This window comes from Drosophila willistoni (genome assembly GCF_018902025.1).
Source record: "Drosophila willistoni isolate 14030-0811.24 chromosome 2R unlocalized genomic scaffold, UCI_dwil_1.1 Seg200, whole genome shotgun sequence".
NCBI classification, from domain to species: Eukaryota; Metazoa; Arthropoda; class Insecta; order Diptera; family Drosophilidae; genus Drosophila; species Drosophila willistoni.
The window spans coordinates 946,960-964,853 of NW_025814051.1; the positions used below are offsets into that span (position 1 = coordinate 946,960).

The 17,894-nt window shown below is 35.9% G+C and overlaps 5 protein-coding genes across 5 annotated transcripts; all 5 read right to left on the bottom strand.

The window, feature by feature from the left end:
* Positions 1 to 1,658: 1,658 nt before the first annotated feature.
* On the bottom strand, positions 1,659 to 7,819 carry LOC6641759 (leukocyte receptor cluster member 8 homolog). The gene is made up of 5 exons (XM_047011096.1): positions 6,241 to 7,819; positions 4,509 to 5,295; positions 4,108 to 4,312; positions 3,822 to 4,029; positions 1,659 to 3,746 (listed from the first exon to the last, which is right to left on the bottom strand). Exons 1-5 carry the CDS (start codon positions 7,758 to 7,760, stop codon positions 3,593 to 3,595), a joined length of 2,874 nt encoding a protein of 957 aa, XP_046867052.1. The 5' UTR covers positions 7,761 to 7,819; the 3' UTR covers positions 1,659 to 3,592.
* Positions 7,820 to 9,155: 1,336 nt separating this feature from the next.
* LOC6641758 (voltage-dependent anion-selective channel) lies at positions 9,156 to 10,608 on the bottom strand. The gene is made up of 3 exons (XM_002064616.3): positions 10,051 to 10,608; positions 9,758 to 9,988; positions 9,156 to 9,694 (listed from the first exon to the last, which is right to left on the bottom strand). The coding sequence occupies exons 1-3, from the start codon at positions 10,512 to 10,514 to the stop codon at positions 9,394 to 9,396; spliced, it is 996 nt and encodes a 331-aa protein (XP_002064652.1). The 5' UTR covers positions 10,515 to 10,608; the 3' UTR covers positions 9,156 to 9,393.
* A 99-nt stretch (positions 10,609 to 10,707) lies between these two features.
* Positions 10,708 to 12,066, bottom strand: LOC6641757 (voltage-dependent anion-selective channel). The gene is made up of 3 exons (XM_002064615.4): positions 11,585 to 12,066; positions 11,298 to 11,525; positions 10,708 to 11,214 (listed from the first exon to the last, which is right to left on the bottom strand). Exons 1-3 carry the CDS (start codon positions 11,902 to 11,904, stop codon positions 10,830 to 10,832), a joined length of 933 nt encoding a protein of 310 aa, XP_002064651.2. The 5' UTR covers positions 11,905 to 12,066; the 3' UTR covers positions 10,708 to 10,829.
* A 1,638-nt stretch (positions 12,067 to 13,704) lies between these two features.
* On the bottom strand, positions 13,705 to 15,974 carry LOC6641734 (voltage-dependent anion-selective channel). The gene is made up of 3 exons (XM_002064614.4): positions 14,904 to 15,974; positions 14,182 to 14,412; positions 13,705 to 14,119 (listed from the first exon to the last, which is right to left on the bottom strand). Exons 1-3 carry the CDS (start codon positions 15,878 to 15,880, stop codon positions 13,819 to 13,821), a joined length of 1,509 nt encoding a protein of 502 aa, XP_002064650.3. The 5' UTR covers positions 15,881 to 15,974; the 3' UTR covers positions 13,705 to 13,818.
* A 434-nt stretch (positions 15,975 to 16,408) lies between these two features.
* Positions 16,409 to 17,705, bottom strand: LOC6641733 (voltage-dependent anion-selective channel). Its single transcript, XM_015178551.3, has 3 exons — positions 17,172 to 17,705; positions 16,881 to 17,111; positions 16,409 to 16,821 (listed from the first exon to the last, which is right to left on the bottom strand). The coding sequence occupies exons 1-3, from the start codon at positions 17,609 to 17,611 to the stop codon at positions 16,521 to 16,523; spliced, it is 972 nt and encodes a 323-aa protein (XP_015034037.2). The 5' UTR covers positions 17,612 to 17,705; the 3' UTR covers positions 16,409 to 16,520.
* Positions 17,706 to 17,894: the final 189 nt, after the last annotated feature.

Here is a 17,894-nt window from a genome sequence, read left to right on the forward strand (position 1 = left end):
GTTTATCAAATTTCGTATACCTCAAGATACACACATTTAATTAATATGTTTTTTATGATTCTAAATTTCATTATTCCCTAATGTATGCAAATCTTGAACTGCCAAATAAATGTCATTAGACAACAATTAAAAATTCTTTCTCACAAAAAAATTCTTTTGCTCATCAATAAATGAAATTATAATTTCTTTTTAAAATTATATACTCTTGCATTCAATTTTTCTTGTTTTGTGACACGTTTCATATCAATTTGTAAAAAATTAAATATTTACCTTTAACCACCTTTACATTCATCATTTGAAAAAAAAATCACAAATTAAATTTCTCAATGTTAAAGGATATTATTTGCCTTGTTAATTAATTTAATTTGCATCTGCAATCAAACACTGTTCACACAAGCACAACTACATAGACAAATGAATTTAAAGCATTGGCCAAAATACTTTGACTTTATTTTGCCAGCTTCCTTTTTTTTATTTTTTTTTCTTCAATTTTATTTAGTTAACAATTTTTGTTTTGATTATCTTTGGTTTGGTCCACTTTTGCCGGTTTGGCTTTCAGCGCGATCTAACGGACTCAAGCGCCGTGCGTTAACTGAAACTAAGACAGCAACGCAGCATCCTTAAATACCAGACTCGTTGTTCATCATCCAGGGGCGGTTCAACAACCAGCATTGACAGCAGTAATGACAAATTTATTACTCATAAGTTGAAAACGAAGCAGCAGCTAGAAAATGTATTAAATTTTTATGCAAGCTTTGCCTAAGGTGAATAGAAATTAATATTATTAACTATTCATTTTATTTTATATGGCTCAAATGTATAAAAATTATAGCTAGACGCCACACATTTATAGCACTTACCATAAATGGGTCCTGTTTATGGCAAAAAGATTTAGCCAATGCATCAACCAAATTGAAAATAATCGATAAATATCGCTTTATCGACCGCACAATTCAAATTTGCATGAAAGTTAAACCCAGCCAAGCGCTAAAGGTGGATGGTGGTTGCTTCTTGCAGATTGAAACGATAATGAACTGAAAGAATTTATATGGGAATCTTACTAAAAACACAATATCTTACATCAAACAGATCTGGTGCGTAAATGAAATAGATCTCGACCTTTTTGAAGTTGATCAGAGTATGGTTTTAGCCAGTTTTGCTAAAGAATCCTTTTTTTAAAAAAACCTTTACCTTTATTTTGAAAAAGAAAATATAAAACTTTTTCCTTGGTATTTTTAATTTTTAATATGGAACTCTCTACACAACACCATTGTTGGCACACACAAACACACAACTGACGTAACCCATTTAAATTCCTTATGACCAAAAGAAAAAAAAAGTTACAGAGACAGAACATTTTGTTTTGTGATTTAAAAGCGAGATATTCTTTTATTAATATTCACGACCTAAATCGTGTGTGGCAGAAAAAGTGAAAAATTTTCAGCATTAATGAGCTGAAATATGTTTGCCCGAATATTATGCAATTCGCTCTTTTTCTGTGTTTTTTTTTTCAACTTTCATGGAAATTAATATGTAAATTTAACAAGACTTAATACTAAGCTAATCTGTATATTTATTGAGATATTCTAGTTTAATTAGTTTACTGTATATATACATATAGATATATGTATGTAAAATATATATTATTTTATAATCTCTATATATTTATATATATATATACGTTACGAAAAGCCCTAAATTGTATGTAAAAGTTACTAAATATAAGTTAATATATAGTACATTAATATAGCCAATTTGTTACTTATAAAATGATTTTCACTTCATTTTGTATTGAGGGATATTTTCAACTTTGATCTTACAATTAATGACTAATGACATATTAAAATTGGAAGAGCTTACAAAAACTTCCGGATTTCACTTTTTTTCTTCTTGTGCTGATTGGATTGTACCGGCCCTCGGCAGATGGCAAATGAATTGATAGATGGCGATGGTGTTGGTGTTGGATGTCGTTCTCCCAGCTAGTGATTTGCTTATGCTTTTTACTTGATTGGTTGGCATCGGCTGTTCCACAAACGGTTGTTCGATTGATCGAGGATTGGTTGGTTGGTAATCGATGATGTTGTTGAGTTGTCGTATATATATACCGGTATACAAGAGAGATAAGACATTAGTATAAACGTTTTTTAAAACAATTTAAACGAATAACAGTTATTAAGACTAAATCTTAAAAATTAATTTTAAAAAACATCGAAATGTTCTCTCAAAATGGGGGCAAAGCAGAAAACACAAAAAAAAAATAATAAAAGGTATACGAAGAACGAAACTAGACCTTTTCGTCCTTTCGAAGGCTTAAAAAGTCGTTCTACATTGCTTAGTATTGTTATCCTTGGTTTTTTTTTTTTTTTTTTTTTTTGTCTTTGCATATTAGATAATTAGTTCTGGTGTATTATACAAGATACATTATATACACGATTTTTGTATATAACACCTTTAGTTTTCGGTTTTTCCCATGCTCTCGATCTTTTTTTTTTGCACAATCTTAAAAAGTTTTCTTGGCAATTTGTAGTTAAAATTTGCTAAACAAATGTTTATGCATACAAATTGCCTGAAATCATCCATTTCAATAATATATTGAATGGATACTGTTGGGGAGACTTCATTTGTTGGTAAACCTAAAATATGTCTATATAGACTTTGATAGGCTTCAATTATTCTGGAAACAATCAACGAGTGTAAAGCTGGATCCTAGTAACAAGGCAACGGATGCAGCTTAAATTACAAAAATCATCTGAAAAACAATTCCTGATCCTGATTTTGAATCATCCTTTTGGCGACGAAGTCCAAAAAGAGACTACTCCAGCCGCAACGAACACTTAAGACGAATAGCTAATATCCTGCATTCAGTTTCATTAACGATACATTCGCCTACGAGTGTTTTACTCATCGAAGCAGAGTCCTTTTGCACGACCATATGCCAATATTCCATCTTCGATAAGAAAATGCTTTTTTCATCCTCATGCCGACTCATTCGGCGAAGCTGAACTGCAATCCCAGGCAACTCCTTGAAGATCATTCAGTAATTCATCAAAAGATATGATTTGCGAAGACGAAGCTAGAATTATTCCGGAATCAGTCAAAGCATCACCAAAGATACTTTGTCTGCAACATTATGATCCATTAGTATTTTTCGGCCATCGACTTTTCTAAGCAGAACAACTGAAGAAGTGTCCATCCATCAACATGAATAAAAATTTCGCTATAAATCCTGGTCCTGTACTCGCAATCGCAGCCACTGTAGAGTTTCATAATACGCATCTTCATTATAGGATCATTTGCCGGATTTTGGTTAAAGTTGTTTAAAGTTGATGTTTTTTGTTTGTTTTTTTTTTTTTTTTTTATGTCTTTTTTTTTGTTGTTTAGAATTTGGACTGAGGCGGGGGCAGGGAAATTGGCAAAGGGGACATTTGGATTGGGATTAGGAAAAGAAACTGTAGAAAAATCCGATCTCAAACGTATGTACAAACTTGGAAACGCGAGGGATAAAAATTTTTGAAAAAGTCAAGGCGAAAAACTAAACAAAAGAGAAATAATTTCTCCGAGTGTAACAAAATGATTTCTGTGCTTGAGCTCTTCAAATGACAATAGCAGCGGCATTCTTGCAATCAATTTGGCCACCATCTGCAGCATAGGGCAAACTGAATGTATCTAGCCATTCTTTGCACTTTTCAATGCTATCGAAAGCGAGAATATTGCTGACATATTCGACACTAAGATTGGGACGATAACTGAAATGAAATTGAAAATGAATTTGTTATTAAAGCATTAATAGAGAAAAGGAATAGTATATATAAATAACTTACGATTTAATGATGATACGGAGAGCAGCTTTACGCTCTCTTTCCAAGAACCATTCAATCATATGGCCCGACATCAATGGAGCTGTCTTATATAATTCAAATAATTTACAATAATTGCCCAAAGACCAGGCTGAACGAAATTGTAAGGCATGTGCAATCGCTGGATTCTCGCGCTGATCAGTTGTTATCGAACGCAAAACAGTGGTAATGTCTAAAAACAAAGATAAACAATATAGATCATAAAATTAATACTTATTGACTTTTAGTTGGGCAATATTTTAATCATTACCCAAGGTATTCTTTGTAAAGATGTAATAAAGTATGCGATAGGCTGTAAATTCCAAAGAATTGATACTCTTGCCTCCAATCTCAAGGTAAAGCATCTTCAATTGTGTCTGACATTGATTAAACTCCTCGTGATCACCCTTCTCCATGGCAATGCGGGCATGCGTCTCATAAACTTCCACTGTAAACTGATCGCGTATACCTTGGACCTAGAAAACAACAATCAGATATATTAAAAGTATTCACAAATAATTAAATGATTAATTTAAAATCGAATCTCAATCAGACAGCCAGAGGGGTGTTTCACCAAGGTAAATCAGGTATATTGCGAAACCATTTGAATATCATCATAAATGAGAAAACAATAAAAAATAAAGAATATATGTATCTACTATATATACTTACAGTCAAATCCTGTCGTATGGACTTCAACTGATCACACGCGTAATGATAATCCTGATTGGCACGCCATTTATTTTTCACATTACTCAACGAATGTGTCAGCACCTCAACGGGTCGAACTTCAGAAGGTGATGGTGCCTTGGTGAGGCGTAAAAATGATTTCTCTAGATCCCTACATGTGCCTACAATATGTAAATCAAGTAAATCTAAACCTCCGGCGCCTGAACCTTCCACATCTTCATAGAATGATGATCGCGACGACGAGGATTGCTGGTTTTGCTGCTGTTGCAACATTTTCTTCTTATTCTTGGCCGTGGTGAGACCAAACGGTGAGCTTGCAATCGCAACGACCGATTTCTTAGCCGAACCAGAGCCCTGCTGAGAGAATCGTGCCGCACGCTGTTGCAAACGCGCTGAGTCATCGTCAACGGCACCGCCAACACTACTCGAATGTTGGCTATAGAAATGTGCTTGTTGTTTTTTATTTTTCATATTCGAAACTGTTGACGACGCCGATGATGTGGATGATGATGCAGCTGCTGCTGCTGCAGCCGCCGCAGCTCTTCGGTTTTTTCGCAGTATCAATTTTTGTTGCCTTCGCGACATATTTGCATTTATTGGTATAAAATCGAGGGACTCGTTAGAAACGGATTTGCGTAAAATTTTACGTGCAGGCGGACTATTTGCATCGCTGCTACGAGAACGAGATCGCGAACGTGAATATGGTGAACGCGAACGTGAATAACGTTTTCGGCTGTTGTTGTATTTGGAAGAACTAGTTGATGGCGATCTAAAGAAAATAAAAAAAAAAACAATTAATATATTGATTTAGGTATTGTAGGTAGAGTTATACATGGGTTGGTTACATTACGAAATTGATTTCTATTCGCGTATTCTTCTAGTGTTTCATACGTAAATTAGCAGGTACAAGGAAACGTTTTTTTATTCTTTTTTAATCGTTTGTTTGGATATATTCCTAACATTAATACTTGCATTACACTTGTTAAAAACCCGTTGATTGTATTGAAATTGACATTTCTGTCATATAATTCCTAAATGAGTCGTTTGAATGAGGCTTAAAACTAAAATTAGCTCAATAAATACAAATGCAGACCTAGTGAAGAAATCAATTTAATTCATTCAACTGAATGAAATAAATGAACCAAATGAAATGAATGGACAAATAAGTACAAAAGGACAAGAGACCGACCCTTTAAAAATGACTTTTCTTGTTGTGACGAGATTTTGAAATAGAGTTGAATAGGCCTTGGGTAAATAATAATGTTTGTGAAACAAGGAAATGTGAAATTAACAATTTGTTTAAAGTGGGTTGAAAGCTATGCTTGCCTTCTTCGATTCATCTAGTTACAATTCGCAACTGGTTTTAATGTTGAGATCTTGGTAGTTCTTAAAATAACGCTATACAGACAAACTGCTAATATTTATTTTGTTTTCCCAAATCGATCATTTGAACGATTGTATTAAGAATAATTAGAATATTTAGAGTATTTTCAGTTTTTGAATACTTTGGTCATTCATTCATTTGGTTAGACAGTCTCATTCAATCGTTTTTTTTTTTGTTTAAAGTTTCTTAAAACTGATGCAAGATCAATTCGATTTAAAATTGGATTTAGCAGGGTTTCATTTTGTTTAATGAATCGTGATAATCACGACTCTGGGAGAGACAGACAGAGTGAACCCATGTAACTCCATTGCTAACATTACTAGTACTTACCGCGAACGACTCCGCGAATAGCGGGCGGACGAACCGTAGTTGTTAGTGGACATTTTGTTAAAGGCATTGACTTTCTGTTTGAAATGATTGACATTTGGCTTGCCCGATTTCTGTTCGACTTGATGGTATTGTTGGTTCTGCTGCGTCTGATGTTGTTGCTGCTGCTGCTGTTGATGTGGATTTTGATCCCGCTCTTCCCTTTCACGTTCCTGCTTCTTATTAAAATAGTTGCTACGCTGCGGTGGTGGAGGGGTCGTATGATTCAATACCACATCAATGCCATCTCTTTCACTATGCACCGTTGGCATGGGTTCGTTATCCCAATCTCTGGTCCATAGTTCATTACGATTGGCGGCAGCCATAATTTTTCCCTTCAGACATATATCAATTTGATCTTTATCCAAATCGGTATTACATTTGGAATAGCAACGTTGCACATATTCATTAAGAGAATCTGGCCAAGTATCATTGGTGGCCATTTGGAAATTATTAGGACGCTTAAATGAAGCTAGACCAGGTGAAGCAGTAGCATCAGCAGCAGCAAGAGCAGAAGGATCAGACAATGATGAAGCTGAAGGTATAGAAGCATTGATAGACTCCATCATAGGTGGCGGTGGTGCTGCTGGTAGTACCACTGGAGCGGGTGGTGGTAACTTTGGCACATCTATGCCAGCCATTGATGATGGCAATGGTGGCGGAGGTTTACTTAAATCTGCTACTATCATATGTGGTGACTGCTGCTGCTGTTGTTGTTGTTGTTGTTGGTTTTGATCTTCATTGATTGATGAGTTTTGATCAATATTAAACATATTTTTAGTTAGACTGTTGTTATAATTATTATTATTAAAAATTGTTTGATCATGCATTTGATTTTTATTTTTACGTTTACGTTTCTTTTTGTTATTATTGGTGTTGTTATTGTTAAAATTATTAACCATATTGGATGAATTATTCATTGATTGTTGTTGCTGATGCTGCAGCTGTTGCTGATGCTGCTGTTGTTGTTGCTGCTGTTGCTGAAGAGGATTCGGAGCATTGGCCAAACGTTTTTGATTTAAATTCAAATTGAACCTAATGCCGCCAAAATTCTTTTGCTGTTGTTGTTGCTTATTGTGCTGATTATTATTGTTGTTGTTTGTATTATTGTTGCTATTGTTGTTGTTGTTAGTTGGCGGTGGTGGCGGTGGAATTGATGGCAATGGCGGAGGTGGTGGGGCCGCACAATTATTACCAAATCCTGGTGGTACATTTGATGAACTAATTGTGGATGTAACTTGTGGCTGCTGCTGTTGTTGTTGTTGTTGGTAACGCATATAATATTGATAATATTGTTGATATTGTTGCTGATAGGCAGCCGCATTTTGATTGGCATACCACGCATAATTATTCCACTGTGCAGCGGCAGCAGCAGCATTGCCTGGATTGCCAGACTGTTGCTGCTGCTGTTGTTGTTGTTGTTGCTGTTGCATTTCTTGAAGTTGCGGTATTAGAGGCGGCGGTGCGCTCATGGCATCGGACATTGTGTGTTTCGATGATATATTTTTTCTGTTGTTTTTCTGTTTTTACCTGAACTTACCTTGTTATTCTTTTGTTTCTTTTTGGTTTTTTTCTTTTTTTCTGCTTTTAGCTGGAAAATAGAATAAAAGGGAATATTTGCATTAGTATGGAATATTACTGCAATGTAGCTAGAGTATTGCGCAGGCTTGTGACGTCACTGCTTCGAATTAGTTCCGCGACTATCAACCCAACCCATCGTTATGCAAATTATATAAATATAAATTATATATACAAAATATCAAAATTGATCACATTCAACAAGTTAGCTACAAATTATTACACGTTGCAGCTGTTCATTTAAGTTAGAGCGACACTTTAATGCATACACAAACACGTGGGGCAACACAGTTAGGAAATTGGGGCGGTAGACATACAAATATTGATATCACCTACTTAAACACCTTTTCTAATGGTACATCACTGAGTCATCTATGTGCCTTTTTATTAATAGCAATTTTGTTACACAAAATCTAATGTGGCATCCCCGCCTCTTTAGTTACCTACGCAGAAATGTGACGCCATTTTGTTTTCTCTTGGTTTTCTTTTATTTTTTTGTTTCTCACTCACCAATTTTTTTCTCCTTTTAATTTGCCTCTTTCGATTGTCTCCGATTTCTCAAAAGATGCCGACTTTTGGACGCTTTTGTATTTTTATTCCTGACACAAACTGTAGCTAAACACGGAATGCGAAAAAAACAATCTGATTTTTCATTACTTCATTTTTCACAATGACAGAAAAAACATTGCCCTCCCGCAACAGAACCAGTGATGAATTTTTTCAGCAAAAGTAGCTAAGTAGCAAAACTAGCTTATAAAATAGCTGGAAAAACAGCTAGAATGAAAACAGTATTTTTCTAAAAAATATTATTTTTAGAAATATCAAAGAAGAAGGTATATAGCCTTGCAGTTCTTGGCAATAGTTTTCTTACTCAATTTATCAACATAGCCACGCATAGCAGAGCCGATTTATATTGATTCCTCTATTTAAATAATGTTCCATACATAAAACCCTTACTCCAATTCCGAGAACCGGCCGATCCGGTTGATTTTTATACTTGATCTCGCTCAGTTAATAAAAAGTACACAATCTATTTAATCTTTTATTTAATAATTTATATTGCTAGATTTGTAGCTAATAGTAGTCTTAAAATTTTTGCAGCAATTGGCCATAAATAGTAGCCAGTTCTAGCTATAAAATAGCTGATTTGGCAACACTTAATAAAACATCGAAAAAAATAGGGGCTCGAAAATAGTGGATCAAATAATCGGAACCAGCCTCCCACTATTTTTTATTTTTTGCATTTTTGTGTGCTACCAGATTTTACCTCATTTCGAATACAGCTGATATACAAATACGCGCGCTTTTTAAACATTTGTTTTACTCTACAAACGAAAATACTGTTTGGTTTACAATATTTCTTGATTGATAGAACAGGACTTTTAACCTGTAATAACTGCAAAATCTTGACTCTAAACCCTTATTTTTTTACCTTGATTGTTTAGTATTATATTTACTGAACCGAAATTTAGATTTTAGATTTTTATATTATTAAAACTGATAACGCGAAAAATAAATCAATTCAAGTGCTGAAGAGGACTAAGAATTTAGAATCCAGGCTACGCCAATTTTATGATCACCGTCGATTGGCGATTTGCCCTCAAAACCGAAATGATAATTTATTTCCATATTGTCGTTTAATTTCGATTGATACACGAAACCTATATTGCCATCCTCTCTGACCTTGGCTTTAACCAATGAGCCGCTGTCGAGCATATACTGACCGCCAAAAGCGATTCTTCTTGTCTCACCACCGCCATACAGATTCATTTTTAAGGCAACAGCAAATCGTTCGCCTAACCTTTGGAATACAGATCCTCGAACATCTTGGAAATTCTCCCTGTTTTCGAAAACCACAAAAAATTACTTATAGGAACTTCGGTTTTTGGCATTAGGATCTTACAATTTAAGGCCGATTTCGGAGCTACCATCGTCGTAGCCCAAACAAAATGCATGTTTATCGAATCCTTTCTCCTCCAGATTATACACTGCGCGATATCCCAATAACCAATTCGTAGCGGGAGCAACAACAAAATAGCCCATAACCTTGGGCTCATTTACAACCGGAAGAACGAATTCCGTTTTAACGGGGGAGAGTTCGTAGCCCGCTTTTACTTTTGCTTTAATTTCAAAACTAAAAATGACATGAAATGAAGGGTCTGTATAATGTCCTCGATAGGGTACTATTCGACTTACTTTTCGTGCTTTGAATACGCTGTCCTTATTAGGGCAGAAAATATGCCTCCAGCCAGCGGGGTATCTACTCCCGCTTCTGATAGCCATTCGTTATTGCTTAGCCAATTATGGGACAAATGATACGGACCGAATTGTTTGCGAATCTCAACACCACCGAAAACATTTTTAAAATCGGGATACGCTGAACCGAATGTAGTGAGTCCAACATCATTGTCTGTCGTAGTGCCGCATTGCATATGAAAAACTCCATATTTATAGCCTCTTATCAGGCATTCCTTGGCCCATCCGCCAACATTAAAATAAGAGCCCATTTGACCCTCTAATGGTGGCGGTGGCATTAGTTCAGTGTCTTCTTCAGACCCAGAAGCAACTTGCTCATCTTCCTCTTCATTGGCTTCCTCAGCGGCACCGGATTGCTGTCGTTTTCGACGTTGAAACACGCTAGACAAAGTCCTTCGGCGCATTTTTATGAGTGTATATCAATATAAAATCGAATTTGAACAAAACCAAAAAGGCGAGAACTTTTGATACTAATATAATAAATATGCTAACTAAACTGAATTTTAAATCCAAGTTTCTAATGGACTGGGTGACACCTCATTTACAAGGGCAACTACGATCCACCAACAAAGAAGAAAAGGGCCAAATGACCTGCTATATTATCAAAAATTCGTTTATTGTATGTCTCATTTACTATATCCAAAGAAAAAAATAATAGTTTTACTCCACTTGTAGGGATAACAGTTAATTTAACAGTAAATCGAATCCTTTCAATGTTTTTAGCACTCTAGGGCCACACCAACGCCGAATTTGTGATTGCCACCGCCAATATCATTACCATCGAGCACAGCGGATATGGAAGCGGTGATGCCTTCCCGCAACTTCTGTTCATAACCCAGACCAACCTCAATGGCATTGTTGATCTTGGCCCTTATTAGGGAATCGGCATCCAAATGATATATCATGCCCACACCAAACATTAAATTGCCGCCACTCTCATCCTGTGGCACTTGCTGGGCTGATACATCAATTTCAGCTCCAGGTTGTCCAGGAACGCCTTCACCGCCTCCACCAGTCCTGGAAATCTTGGAAATCTCCACCCCAGCATCGAATTTATCGTTGATCTTGTAGAAGAGTGAAGCTAACCAAGAATCACCATTAATTCTAGAAGGAGAATGAATGTATCATCAATTTGCATATAATGTTCCAACCTCTCTCTCTCTCTCTCTCTCTCTCTCTAAACTTACAATTCACCATGCACTGTGGCCTGTTCCCCATTTGTCCAGCCCAAGGCAACTTTCCAATTTTCAAGCTTTGTATTGCCCACGTCAAATTCACAGCCGACACCACCCAGAAATTCCTTATGTCCCAGAACCAAAGAGCAATTCAGTATGGGACTGGAGCTGATATCAATGTCTGACCAAAAGTTAAACTTCTCTTGGGCATAGCCCAACTTGAATTTGCCCTCCTTTGCACTAAATTCGAATAAGAAATGGTAAAAACATATGAACACATCATATGATAGTTTCCTCACTTTGATCTTGGCTGAAATCTTCCTGCCAATGCCATTACTAGACCCTCGGCCATTTTATCTTTTTGCATAATTTCACCATAGAGCCAATTTTCAGTGTTCCAACGTTCAGTTAATGTAAGTCCGTGCTCCTCGATCTTGAATTTGGACTGCAATGTGCCCATCACCTTGCTGTTGTCCTGGGTGGCGAAACCCGTGGTGAAGAACTCAATTCCTGAGCTGGACATGGATTTGCAATCCAGTTGCCATATTCCTGGATGATAGCCGCGCTTGAATAGGTCACGGGCCATTTTGCCCAAATCTGTATAAACCGGTGGCGCCATCTCAATCCAAAAGGAATAGTTTCTCTTTGTACAGTATTCTTCGCTCCTTTCCTGTGTCCCACACTAATGTCAAAACTATTTTCTATTACTGTTCTTACCAGACGAAATTTAAAAATATACATATAAACATATTCTATGAAATTTTGTTCAAAGTGTTCTTTGCTCATTACTCTCAACACTTTTTTAAAAGAAAAGCTGCCTACTGTGACATTTACACGATTATTTTGAAATAAAATGATTCCCAAGTTAAGAGAGCAAAGTCCAAATGTAAAATCTTAAACAACTTAGTCAGCTTAAGTAATTGAATATCACCAGCTTCAGATGAGTCCATATATGTATGTATCTACAAATGTACAGATATGATCAGTCGGTAGTAAAAATATCTTAAGTCAGTCCTAAGAAAGCTAGTAATGATGATAGACCGACTACATAGAAATTAGAGAGCTTTGTTTTCAGTATACTAACCCACTGGTAATCTGGAAATAGTGTTAGTAATAGTTGTTGTTGTAGGCAAGAGACCGATTTTTCTTCTTACAAGGATATTTCATTCAGCCAAAAATGTGCTCAACATATTGCCAAAGACTAATTTTAAAAGACGAAATGCCACTGATATATGGAAACTTTGTTCTACAATATAGGAAAAAAATTAAAATTTGAACTAAAAAAAACCAGTGGTTATCACTTTTTTTTACTTATGTGTTATCAATTTTCAAATTAACACTTTAAGGTGATATTTTAACTAAATGTCCCCAGAGTGAAACTTCTAGGACTTATTAAACCATATTAATCTACACTTGTTACCAAGCTTAAACTGTAAAACAACCTTAATATATAATACACTCCGAGCCATTCATTGGTGCCCCACATGTCACCGATTCTGAATAGTTCATTAATTAAGCACAAATATATTAAAAAATAAATAGGAAAGAAAAATTATGGCATTTCCTTAACTGGTGTACTTATAAAACAATTTCCGAAAATGTGATTAAAAGCAATTAACGCTTTTTTTTAGGGTCAGTCGAATAGCAATACGTATTGAAAAAGAATAATTCAGAATATTTCAAAGAAAAAAATGCTAACATATAATTTAAATTTATAAAGCATATAGTTTAAGAATTAGTTTTTAAGTGTGGGAGGTTTCTAAGATTTCCTATGGGGATTGGTAAAGATTTGGAAGATTTTTGGCTATAATTTAACGAAATAATTCCCAGCCAAAAACAAACCCATCTGTAAATTCCCTAACATATAAAAAATAATTCGCTTAATTGTATTTACAACTTCATTTGCAACTATTCCCAATCCTTTTTTAAAATGCTCATACCAGCTCATTATGGGGACCGCGGGCTTTTTCGGCCTTGATGAAATAAATCGGTTGATCATTCTGTTATATCATACAAACATGAACGATAGTGTAAGGTTAAGTTATTTATTGAACTCTATAAAACTGCGCTTGGTCTTGGTCCCACGAAACAAAATTGTATTTTCATAAATATTCGCTGGGTATCCCTAACCGAACAAATGCTGTTGTTTTAAAGTGTCTCTACGGAAGAGTTTCTTACGTTCCTTAGTTAAGTCCTGCTTCGTAACTAAAACATAGCAATATGAACATCCCAATATAAATACTAATGCAAAAATAAAAGACAAGACTATAACATTAAATATTAAAAAAAAAACACACTTCTTTATTTTAAATTTTAAATTTTTTTTTCAAAAGTAATATTAAAAATTACCACACTTGGTGCCATAGTCTTCCCTGCCGCAGATATCCTTGGGATTTATTAATTTAAGCACAAATTGCACTTATTATAATGCTTTTTGTAAAATTTATTTTTAAAATTGAGTAGAGAAGAGGTAAAGGATCTGTGTAAATAATAGTGTCTGGTTTCCTTAACATTACTCTCTGTGTGTGTGAGACTAAGAATTTAGAATCCATGCAACGCCAATTTTATGATTACCGTTGATGGGCGAACTGCTTTCGAAACCAACATGATAACTAATTTCAATATTGTCGTTCAATTTTGATTGATACACCAAACCCATATTGCCATCCTCCTTGACCTTGGCTTTAAACAATGAACCGCTGTCGAGCATATACTGACCGCCAAAATCGATTCTTCTTGTCTCACCACCGCCATACAGATCCGTTTGTAAGGCAACAGCAAATCGTTTACCCAACCTTTGGAATATAGATCCACGAACATCTTGGAAATTCACCCTGTTTTCGAAAACACACATTGCATATTTGAATTTTTGAATTTTTACATTACTATATCTTACATTTTAAGGCCGACTTCGGAGCTGCCATTGTAATAGCCCAAACAAAATGCATGTTTATCGAATCCCTTCTCCTCCAGATTATACACTGCGCGATAGCCCAATAACCAATTCGTAGCGGGAGCTACAACAAAATAACCCATTGCCTTGGGCTCATTTACGATCGGTAGAGCCAATTCCATTTTAATGGGGGATAATTCAAAACCAGTCTTAACTTTTGCTTTATATTCAAAACTATAAAAAAATGAAGTAAATTTAATTAATTTTATATGCTTCATATCAAGCATACGCTATTGAAAAACTTTTATAAGTATAACTTCGGTATTTCTTCCGATTTTTATCAAATTTGGTATGAAGCTAGACTTTGGCAATTCTACTGCGCCACCAATTTTAATTTATACATATATTTTTATACTAAACAAGTTTAAATATATTTTAGTCTTCCATTACCTAGTTGTTCATATAGACGGACAGATGTTTGAACCGATGGACATGGCTAGATTGACTCAGCTTTTGATGCTGATCAAGAATTTATATAACTTATAGGGTCAGAAAAGCTTCTTACTGCCTGTTACATATATTTTGGCGACTTTAAAATACCGTTCCATATAATAAAGATATATTAAAAGCAATAAACAAAGACACTAAATCTAGATGGGCAAATCGTTCTTTTCCATTCGAAGGATGGAAACATTAGACATTTTAAAACAATATTAAGGACTCACTTTTCTTGCTTTGAATACGCTGTCCTTAATAGGGCAGAAAATATGCCACCAGCTATTGGGGTATTTACTCCCGCTTCGGATAGCCATTCGTTATTGCTTTGCCAATTATGGGACAAATGAAACGGACCGAATTGTTTGCGAATCTCAACACCACCCAAAATGCTTTTGAAATCGGGATAAGCTGAACCGATTGTGGTGAGTCCAACATCATTGTTTGTCGTAGTGCCGCATTCCATATGAAAAACACCATAATTATAGCCTTTAATTAGACATTCTTTGGCCCATCTGCCAACATTAAAATATGAGCCCACTTGACCCTCTACTGGCGGTGGCGGAATGATTTCGGAATCTTCATCGAATATGGGTCCAGATGCAACTTGCTCCCTTTCTTGTCCTTCCTTCTTCTTATCGACCTCGCCGGCGCCCTCGGATTGCTGTGGCTTTCCTCCAGTGGCGACTTGCTCCTTTTTTTTCTCTTCTTCCTTCTTCTGGGCTTGGCCAGCGCCATCGGATTGCTGTGGCTTTCCACCAGTGGCGACTTGCTCTTTTTTTTTCTCTTCTTCCTTCTTCTGGGCTTGGCCAGCGCCATCGGATTGCTGTGGCTTTCCACCAGAGGCGACTTGCTCTTTTTTTTTCTCTTCTTCCTTTTTCTTATGGTCTTCGCCAGCGCCATCGGATTGCTTTGGTTTTCCTCCAGAGGCGACTTGCTCCTTTTTTTTCTCGTCCTTCTTCTTCTGGGCTTGGCCAGCGCCATCGGATTGCTGTGGTTTTCTTCCAGAAGCAGCTTGCTCCTTTTTTTTCTCTTCTTCCTTCTTATTTTTGGCTTCGCCAGCGGCATCGGATTGCTGTGGTTTTCCTCCAGAGGCGTCTTGCTCCTTATTTTTATCTTTTTGCTTCTTCTTCTTATGGAGGTCCTCATCGGAATGCTGTCGTTTTCCAGTAGGAAAACAGTGTAACATAGGCTGTTGTGGGCGCATTTTAATGTATGTATATCAATATAAAAAAAAACCTTAAAATAAAATAAAAAGTCTTGAACTTTTTATACTATTATGATAAATATGCTAAACAAACTGAATTTTAAAACCAAAAATCAAAAGGATTAGCTATAGCCTTTTACATGGCAACTATGATCTACCAAAAATAAGAATTTGGCAAAAAGATCTGTCCATATTATGAACAATTCGTATATATATTGTATGTCTCATTCAGCGATGTAGTATATCGACAGAAAAAGGAACTTATACTCTATCCCTTCATCCTTTTGGGCCTTAACACTACATCGCAATTTGTTACAGTCACCGAGATCATGTCTAAATCTTAAAGCCGATCCAAAATGCATCCTAGTCTTTTGGCGACTTTAATATACCATTTTACCCTTTTAGTGCATACTATTAAATCTGTGCAAAGTTTATGTACAAATATGTATAATAAATTCATCTAAAGATTCTTTGTCACAGGTATTCAAGCCATTTATCTATTCAAGCATAAATTGCACAAATTGCACATATTGCTTTAAGTAAAATTTATTTTTAAAATCGAGTAGAGAAGAGATAAAGGATCTGTGTAAATAATTGTATCTGGTTTCCTCTACATTACTCTCTGTGTGTGTGTGTTAGACTAAGAATTTAGAATCCACGCTACGCCAAGTTTATGATTACCGTTGATGGGCGAAGTGCTATCGAATCCAACATGATAACTAATTTCAACATTGTCGCTCAATTTTGATTGATACACCAATCCGATACTGCAATCCTCTTTGATCTTGGCTTTAACCAACGAACCGCTGTCGAGCATATACTGACCGCCAAAATCGACTTTCCTTGTCTCACCACCGCCATACAGATCCGTTTTTATGGCAGCAGCAAATCGTTCGCCAAACCTTTGGAATAAAGATCCACGTACATACTGGAAATTCTCCCTGAAAAACGTGAAACATTATAAGATTGTAAATGCATTTTGGTTAGGTTATGATCTTACAATTTAAGACCGACTTCGGAGCTGCCATTGTAATAGCCTAAACAAAAGGCATGCTTATCGAATCCTTTATCCTCCAGATTAAACACTGTGCGATATCCCAATAACCAATTCGTAGAAGGAGCAACAACAAAATAACCCATTAATTTGGGCTCATTTATAACCGGGAGAACGATTTCCGTTTTAATGGGGGAGATTTCCAAGCCCGCTTTTACTTTTGCTTTAATATCAAAACTAAGGGTAAATGAAATGGATTAGATATTAGGCGCAACCAAATTTACGAATTTGACTTACTTTTCGTGCTTTGAGTAAGCCGCCCTTAATAGGGCGGAAAATGTGCCTCCAGCCAGTGGGGTATTCACTCCCGCTTCTGATAGCCATTCGTTATTGCTAAGCCAATTATGGGACAAATGATACGGACCGAATTGTTTGCGAAACTCAACACCACCGAAAACATCTTTGAAGTCGGGATACGCTGAACCGAATGAGGTGAGTCCAACATCCTTATTCGTCCAAGTGTTGCATTCCATATAAAAAACACCATATTTATAGCCTCTTATCAGGCAATTCTTGGCCCAACCGCCAACATTAAAATATGAGCCCACATGACCCTCTAATGGCGGTGGCGGCATGAGCTCGGAATCATCTTCAGGTTCAGAGACTCGGTCCTGCCCATCGAAATCCTCAGAGGGATTTCGACGATAAAACACGCGATTCAAAGCACTTTTGCGCATTTCGATAAATGTATATCAATATACAAAATTTAAAATAAATTAAAAATGGAAAAATTTATGATTATATCATGATAAATATGCTAACTAAACTGAATTTTAAAACCGAAAATCAGAAGGACTAGCTGTAGCCCCATTTGCATGGGCAACTACGATCTACTAAAAAAGAAAAGGGTAAACATATCTATTAATATTATCCCGAATTCGTATGTATGTATGTCTCATTTATCGTATATCCAAAGAAGTACTAATCCAATGGAATCCCAGATTCAGACCAATTCCGAAT

What these genes read in the sequence shown, in the direction of transcription:
- LOC6641733 (XM_015178551.3), bottom strand. Translation starts at nt 17,611, where the DNA reads ATGCGCAAAAGTGCTTTGAATCGCGTGTTTTATCGTCGAAATCCCTCT. An exon ending in GCTTACTCAAAGCACGAAAA is followed by an intron (nt 17,112 to 17,171) that starts GTAAGTCAAATT and finishes ATTTACCCTTAG; the next exon opens with TTTTGATATTAAAGCAAAAG. An exon ending in TCCGAAGTCGGTCTTAAATT is followed by an intron (nt 16,822 to 16,880) that starts GTAAGATCATAA and finishes CACGTTTTTCAG; the next exon opens with GGAGAATTTCCAGTATGTAC.
- LOC6641758 (XM_002064616.3), bottom strand. Translation starts at nt 10,514, where the DNA reads ATGCGCCGAAGGACTTTGTCTAGCGTGTTTCAACGTCGAAAACGACAG. An exon ending in GCGTATTCAAAGCACGAAAA is followed by an intron (nt 9,989 to 10,050) that starts GTAAGTCGAATA and finishes TGTCATTTTTAG; the next exon opens with TTTTGAAATTAAAGCAAAAG. An exon ending in TCCGAAATCGGCCTTAAATT is followed by an intron (nt 9,695 to 9,757) that starts GTAAGATCCTAA and finishes TTTCGAAAACAG; the next exon opens with GGAGAATTTCCAAGATGTTC.
- LOC6641759 (XM_047011096.1), bottom strand. Translation starts at nt 7,760, where the DNA reads ATGTCCGATGCCATGAGCGCACCGCCGCCTCTAATACCGCAACTTCAA. An exon ending in CCATACGACAGGATTTGACT is followed by an intron (nt 4,313 to 4,508) that starts GTAAGTATATAT and finishes GTTGTTTTCTAG; the next exon opens with GTCCAAGGTATACGCGATCA. An exon ending in CTTTACAAAGAATACCTTGG is followed by an intron (nt 4,030 to 4,107) that starts GTAATGATTAAA and finishes CTTTGTTTTTAG; the next exon opens with ACATTACCACTGTTTTGCGT.
- LOC6641757 (XM_002064615.4), bottom strand. Translation starts at nt 11,904, where the DNA reads ATGGCGCCACCGGTTTATACAGATTTGGGCAAAATGGCCCGTGACCTA. An exon ending in AGATTTCAGCCAAGATCAAA is followed by an intron (nt 11,526 to 11,584) that starts GTGAGGAAACTA and finishes ATTCGAATTTAG; the next exon opens with TGCAAAGGAGGGCAAATTCA. An exon ending in GCCACAGTGCATGGTGAATT is followed by an intron (nt 11,215 to 11,297) that starts GTAAGTTTAGAG and finishes TTCTCCTTCTAG; the next exon opens with AATTAATGGTGATTCTTGGT.
- LOC6641734 (XM_002064614.4), bottom strand. Translation starts at nt 15,880, where the DNA reads ATGCGCCCACAACAGCCTATGTTACACTGTTTTCCTACTGGAAAACGA. An exon ending in GCGTATTCAAAGCAAGAAAA is followed by an intron (nt 14,413 to 14,903) that starts GTGAGTCCTTAA and finishes ATTTTTTTATAG; the next exon opens with TTTTGAATATAAAGCAAAAG. An exon ending in TCCGAAGTCGGCCTTAAAAT is followed by an intron (nt 14,120 to 14,181) that starts GTAAGATATAGT and finishes TTTCGAAAACAG; the next exon opens with GGTGAATTTCCAAGATGTTC.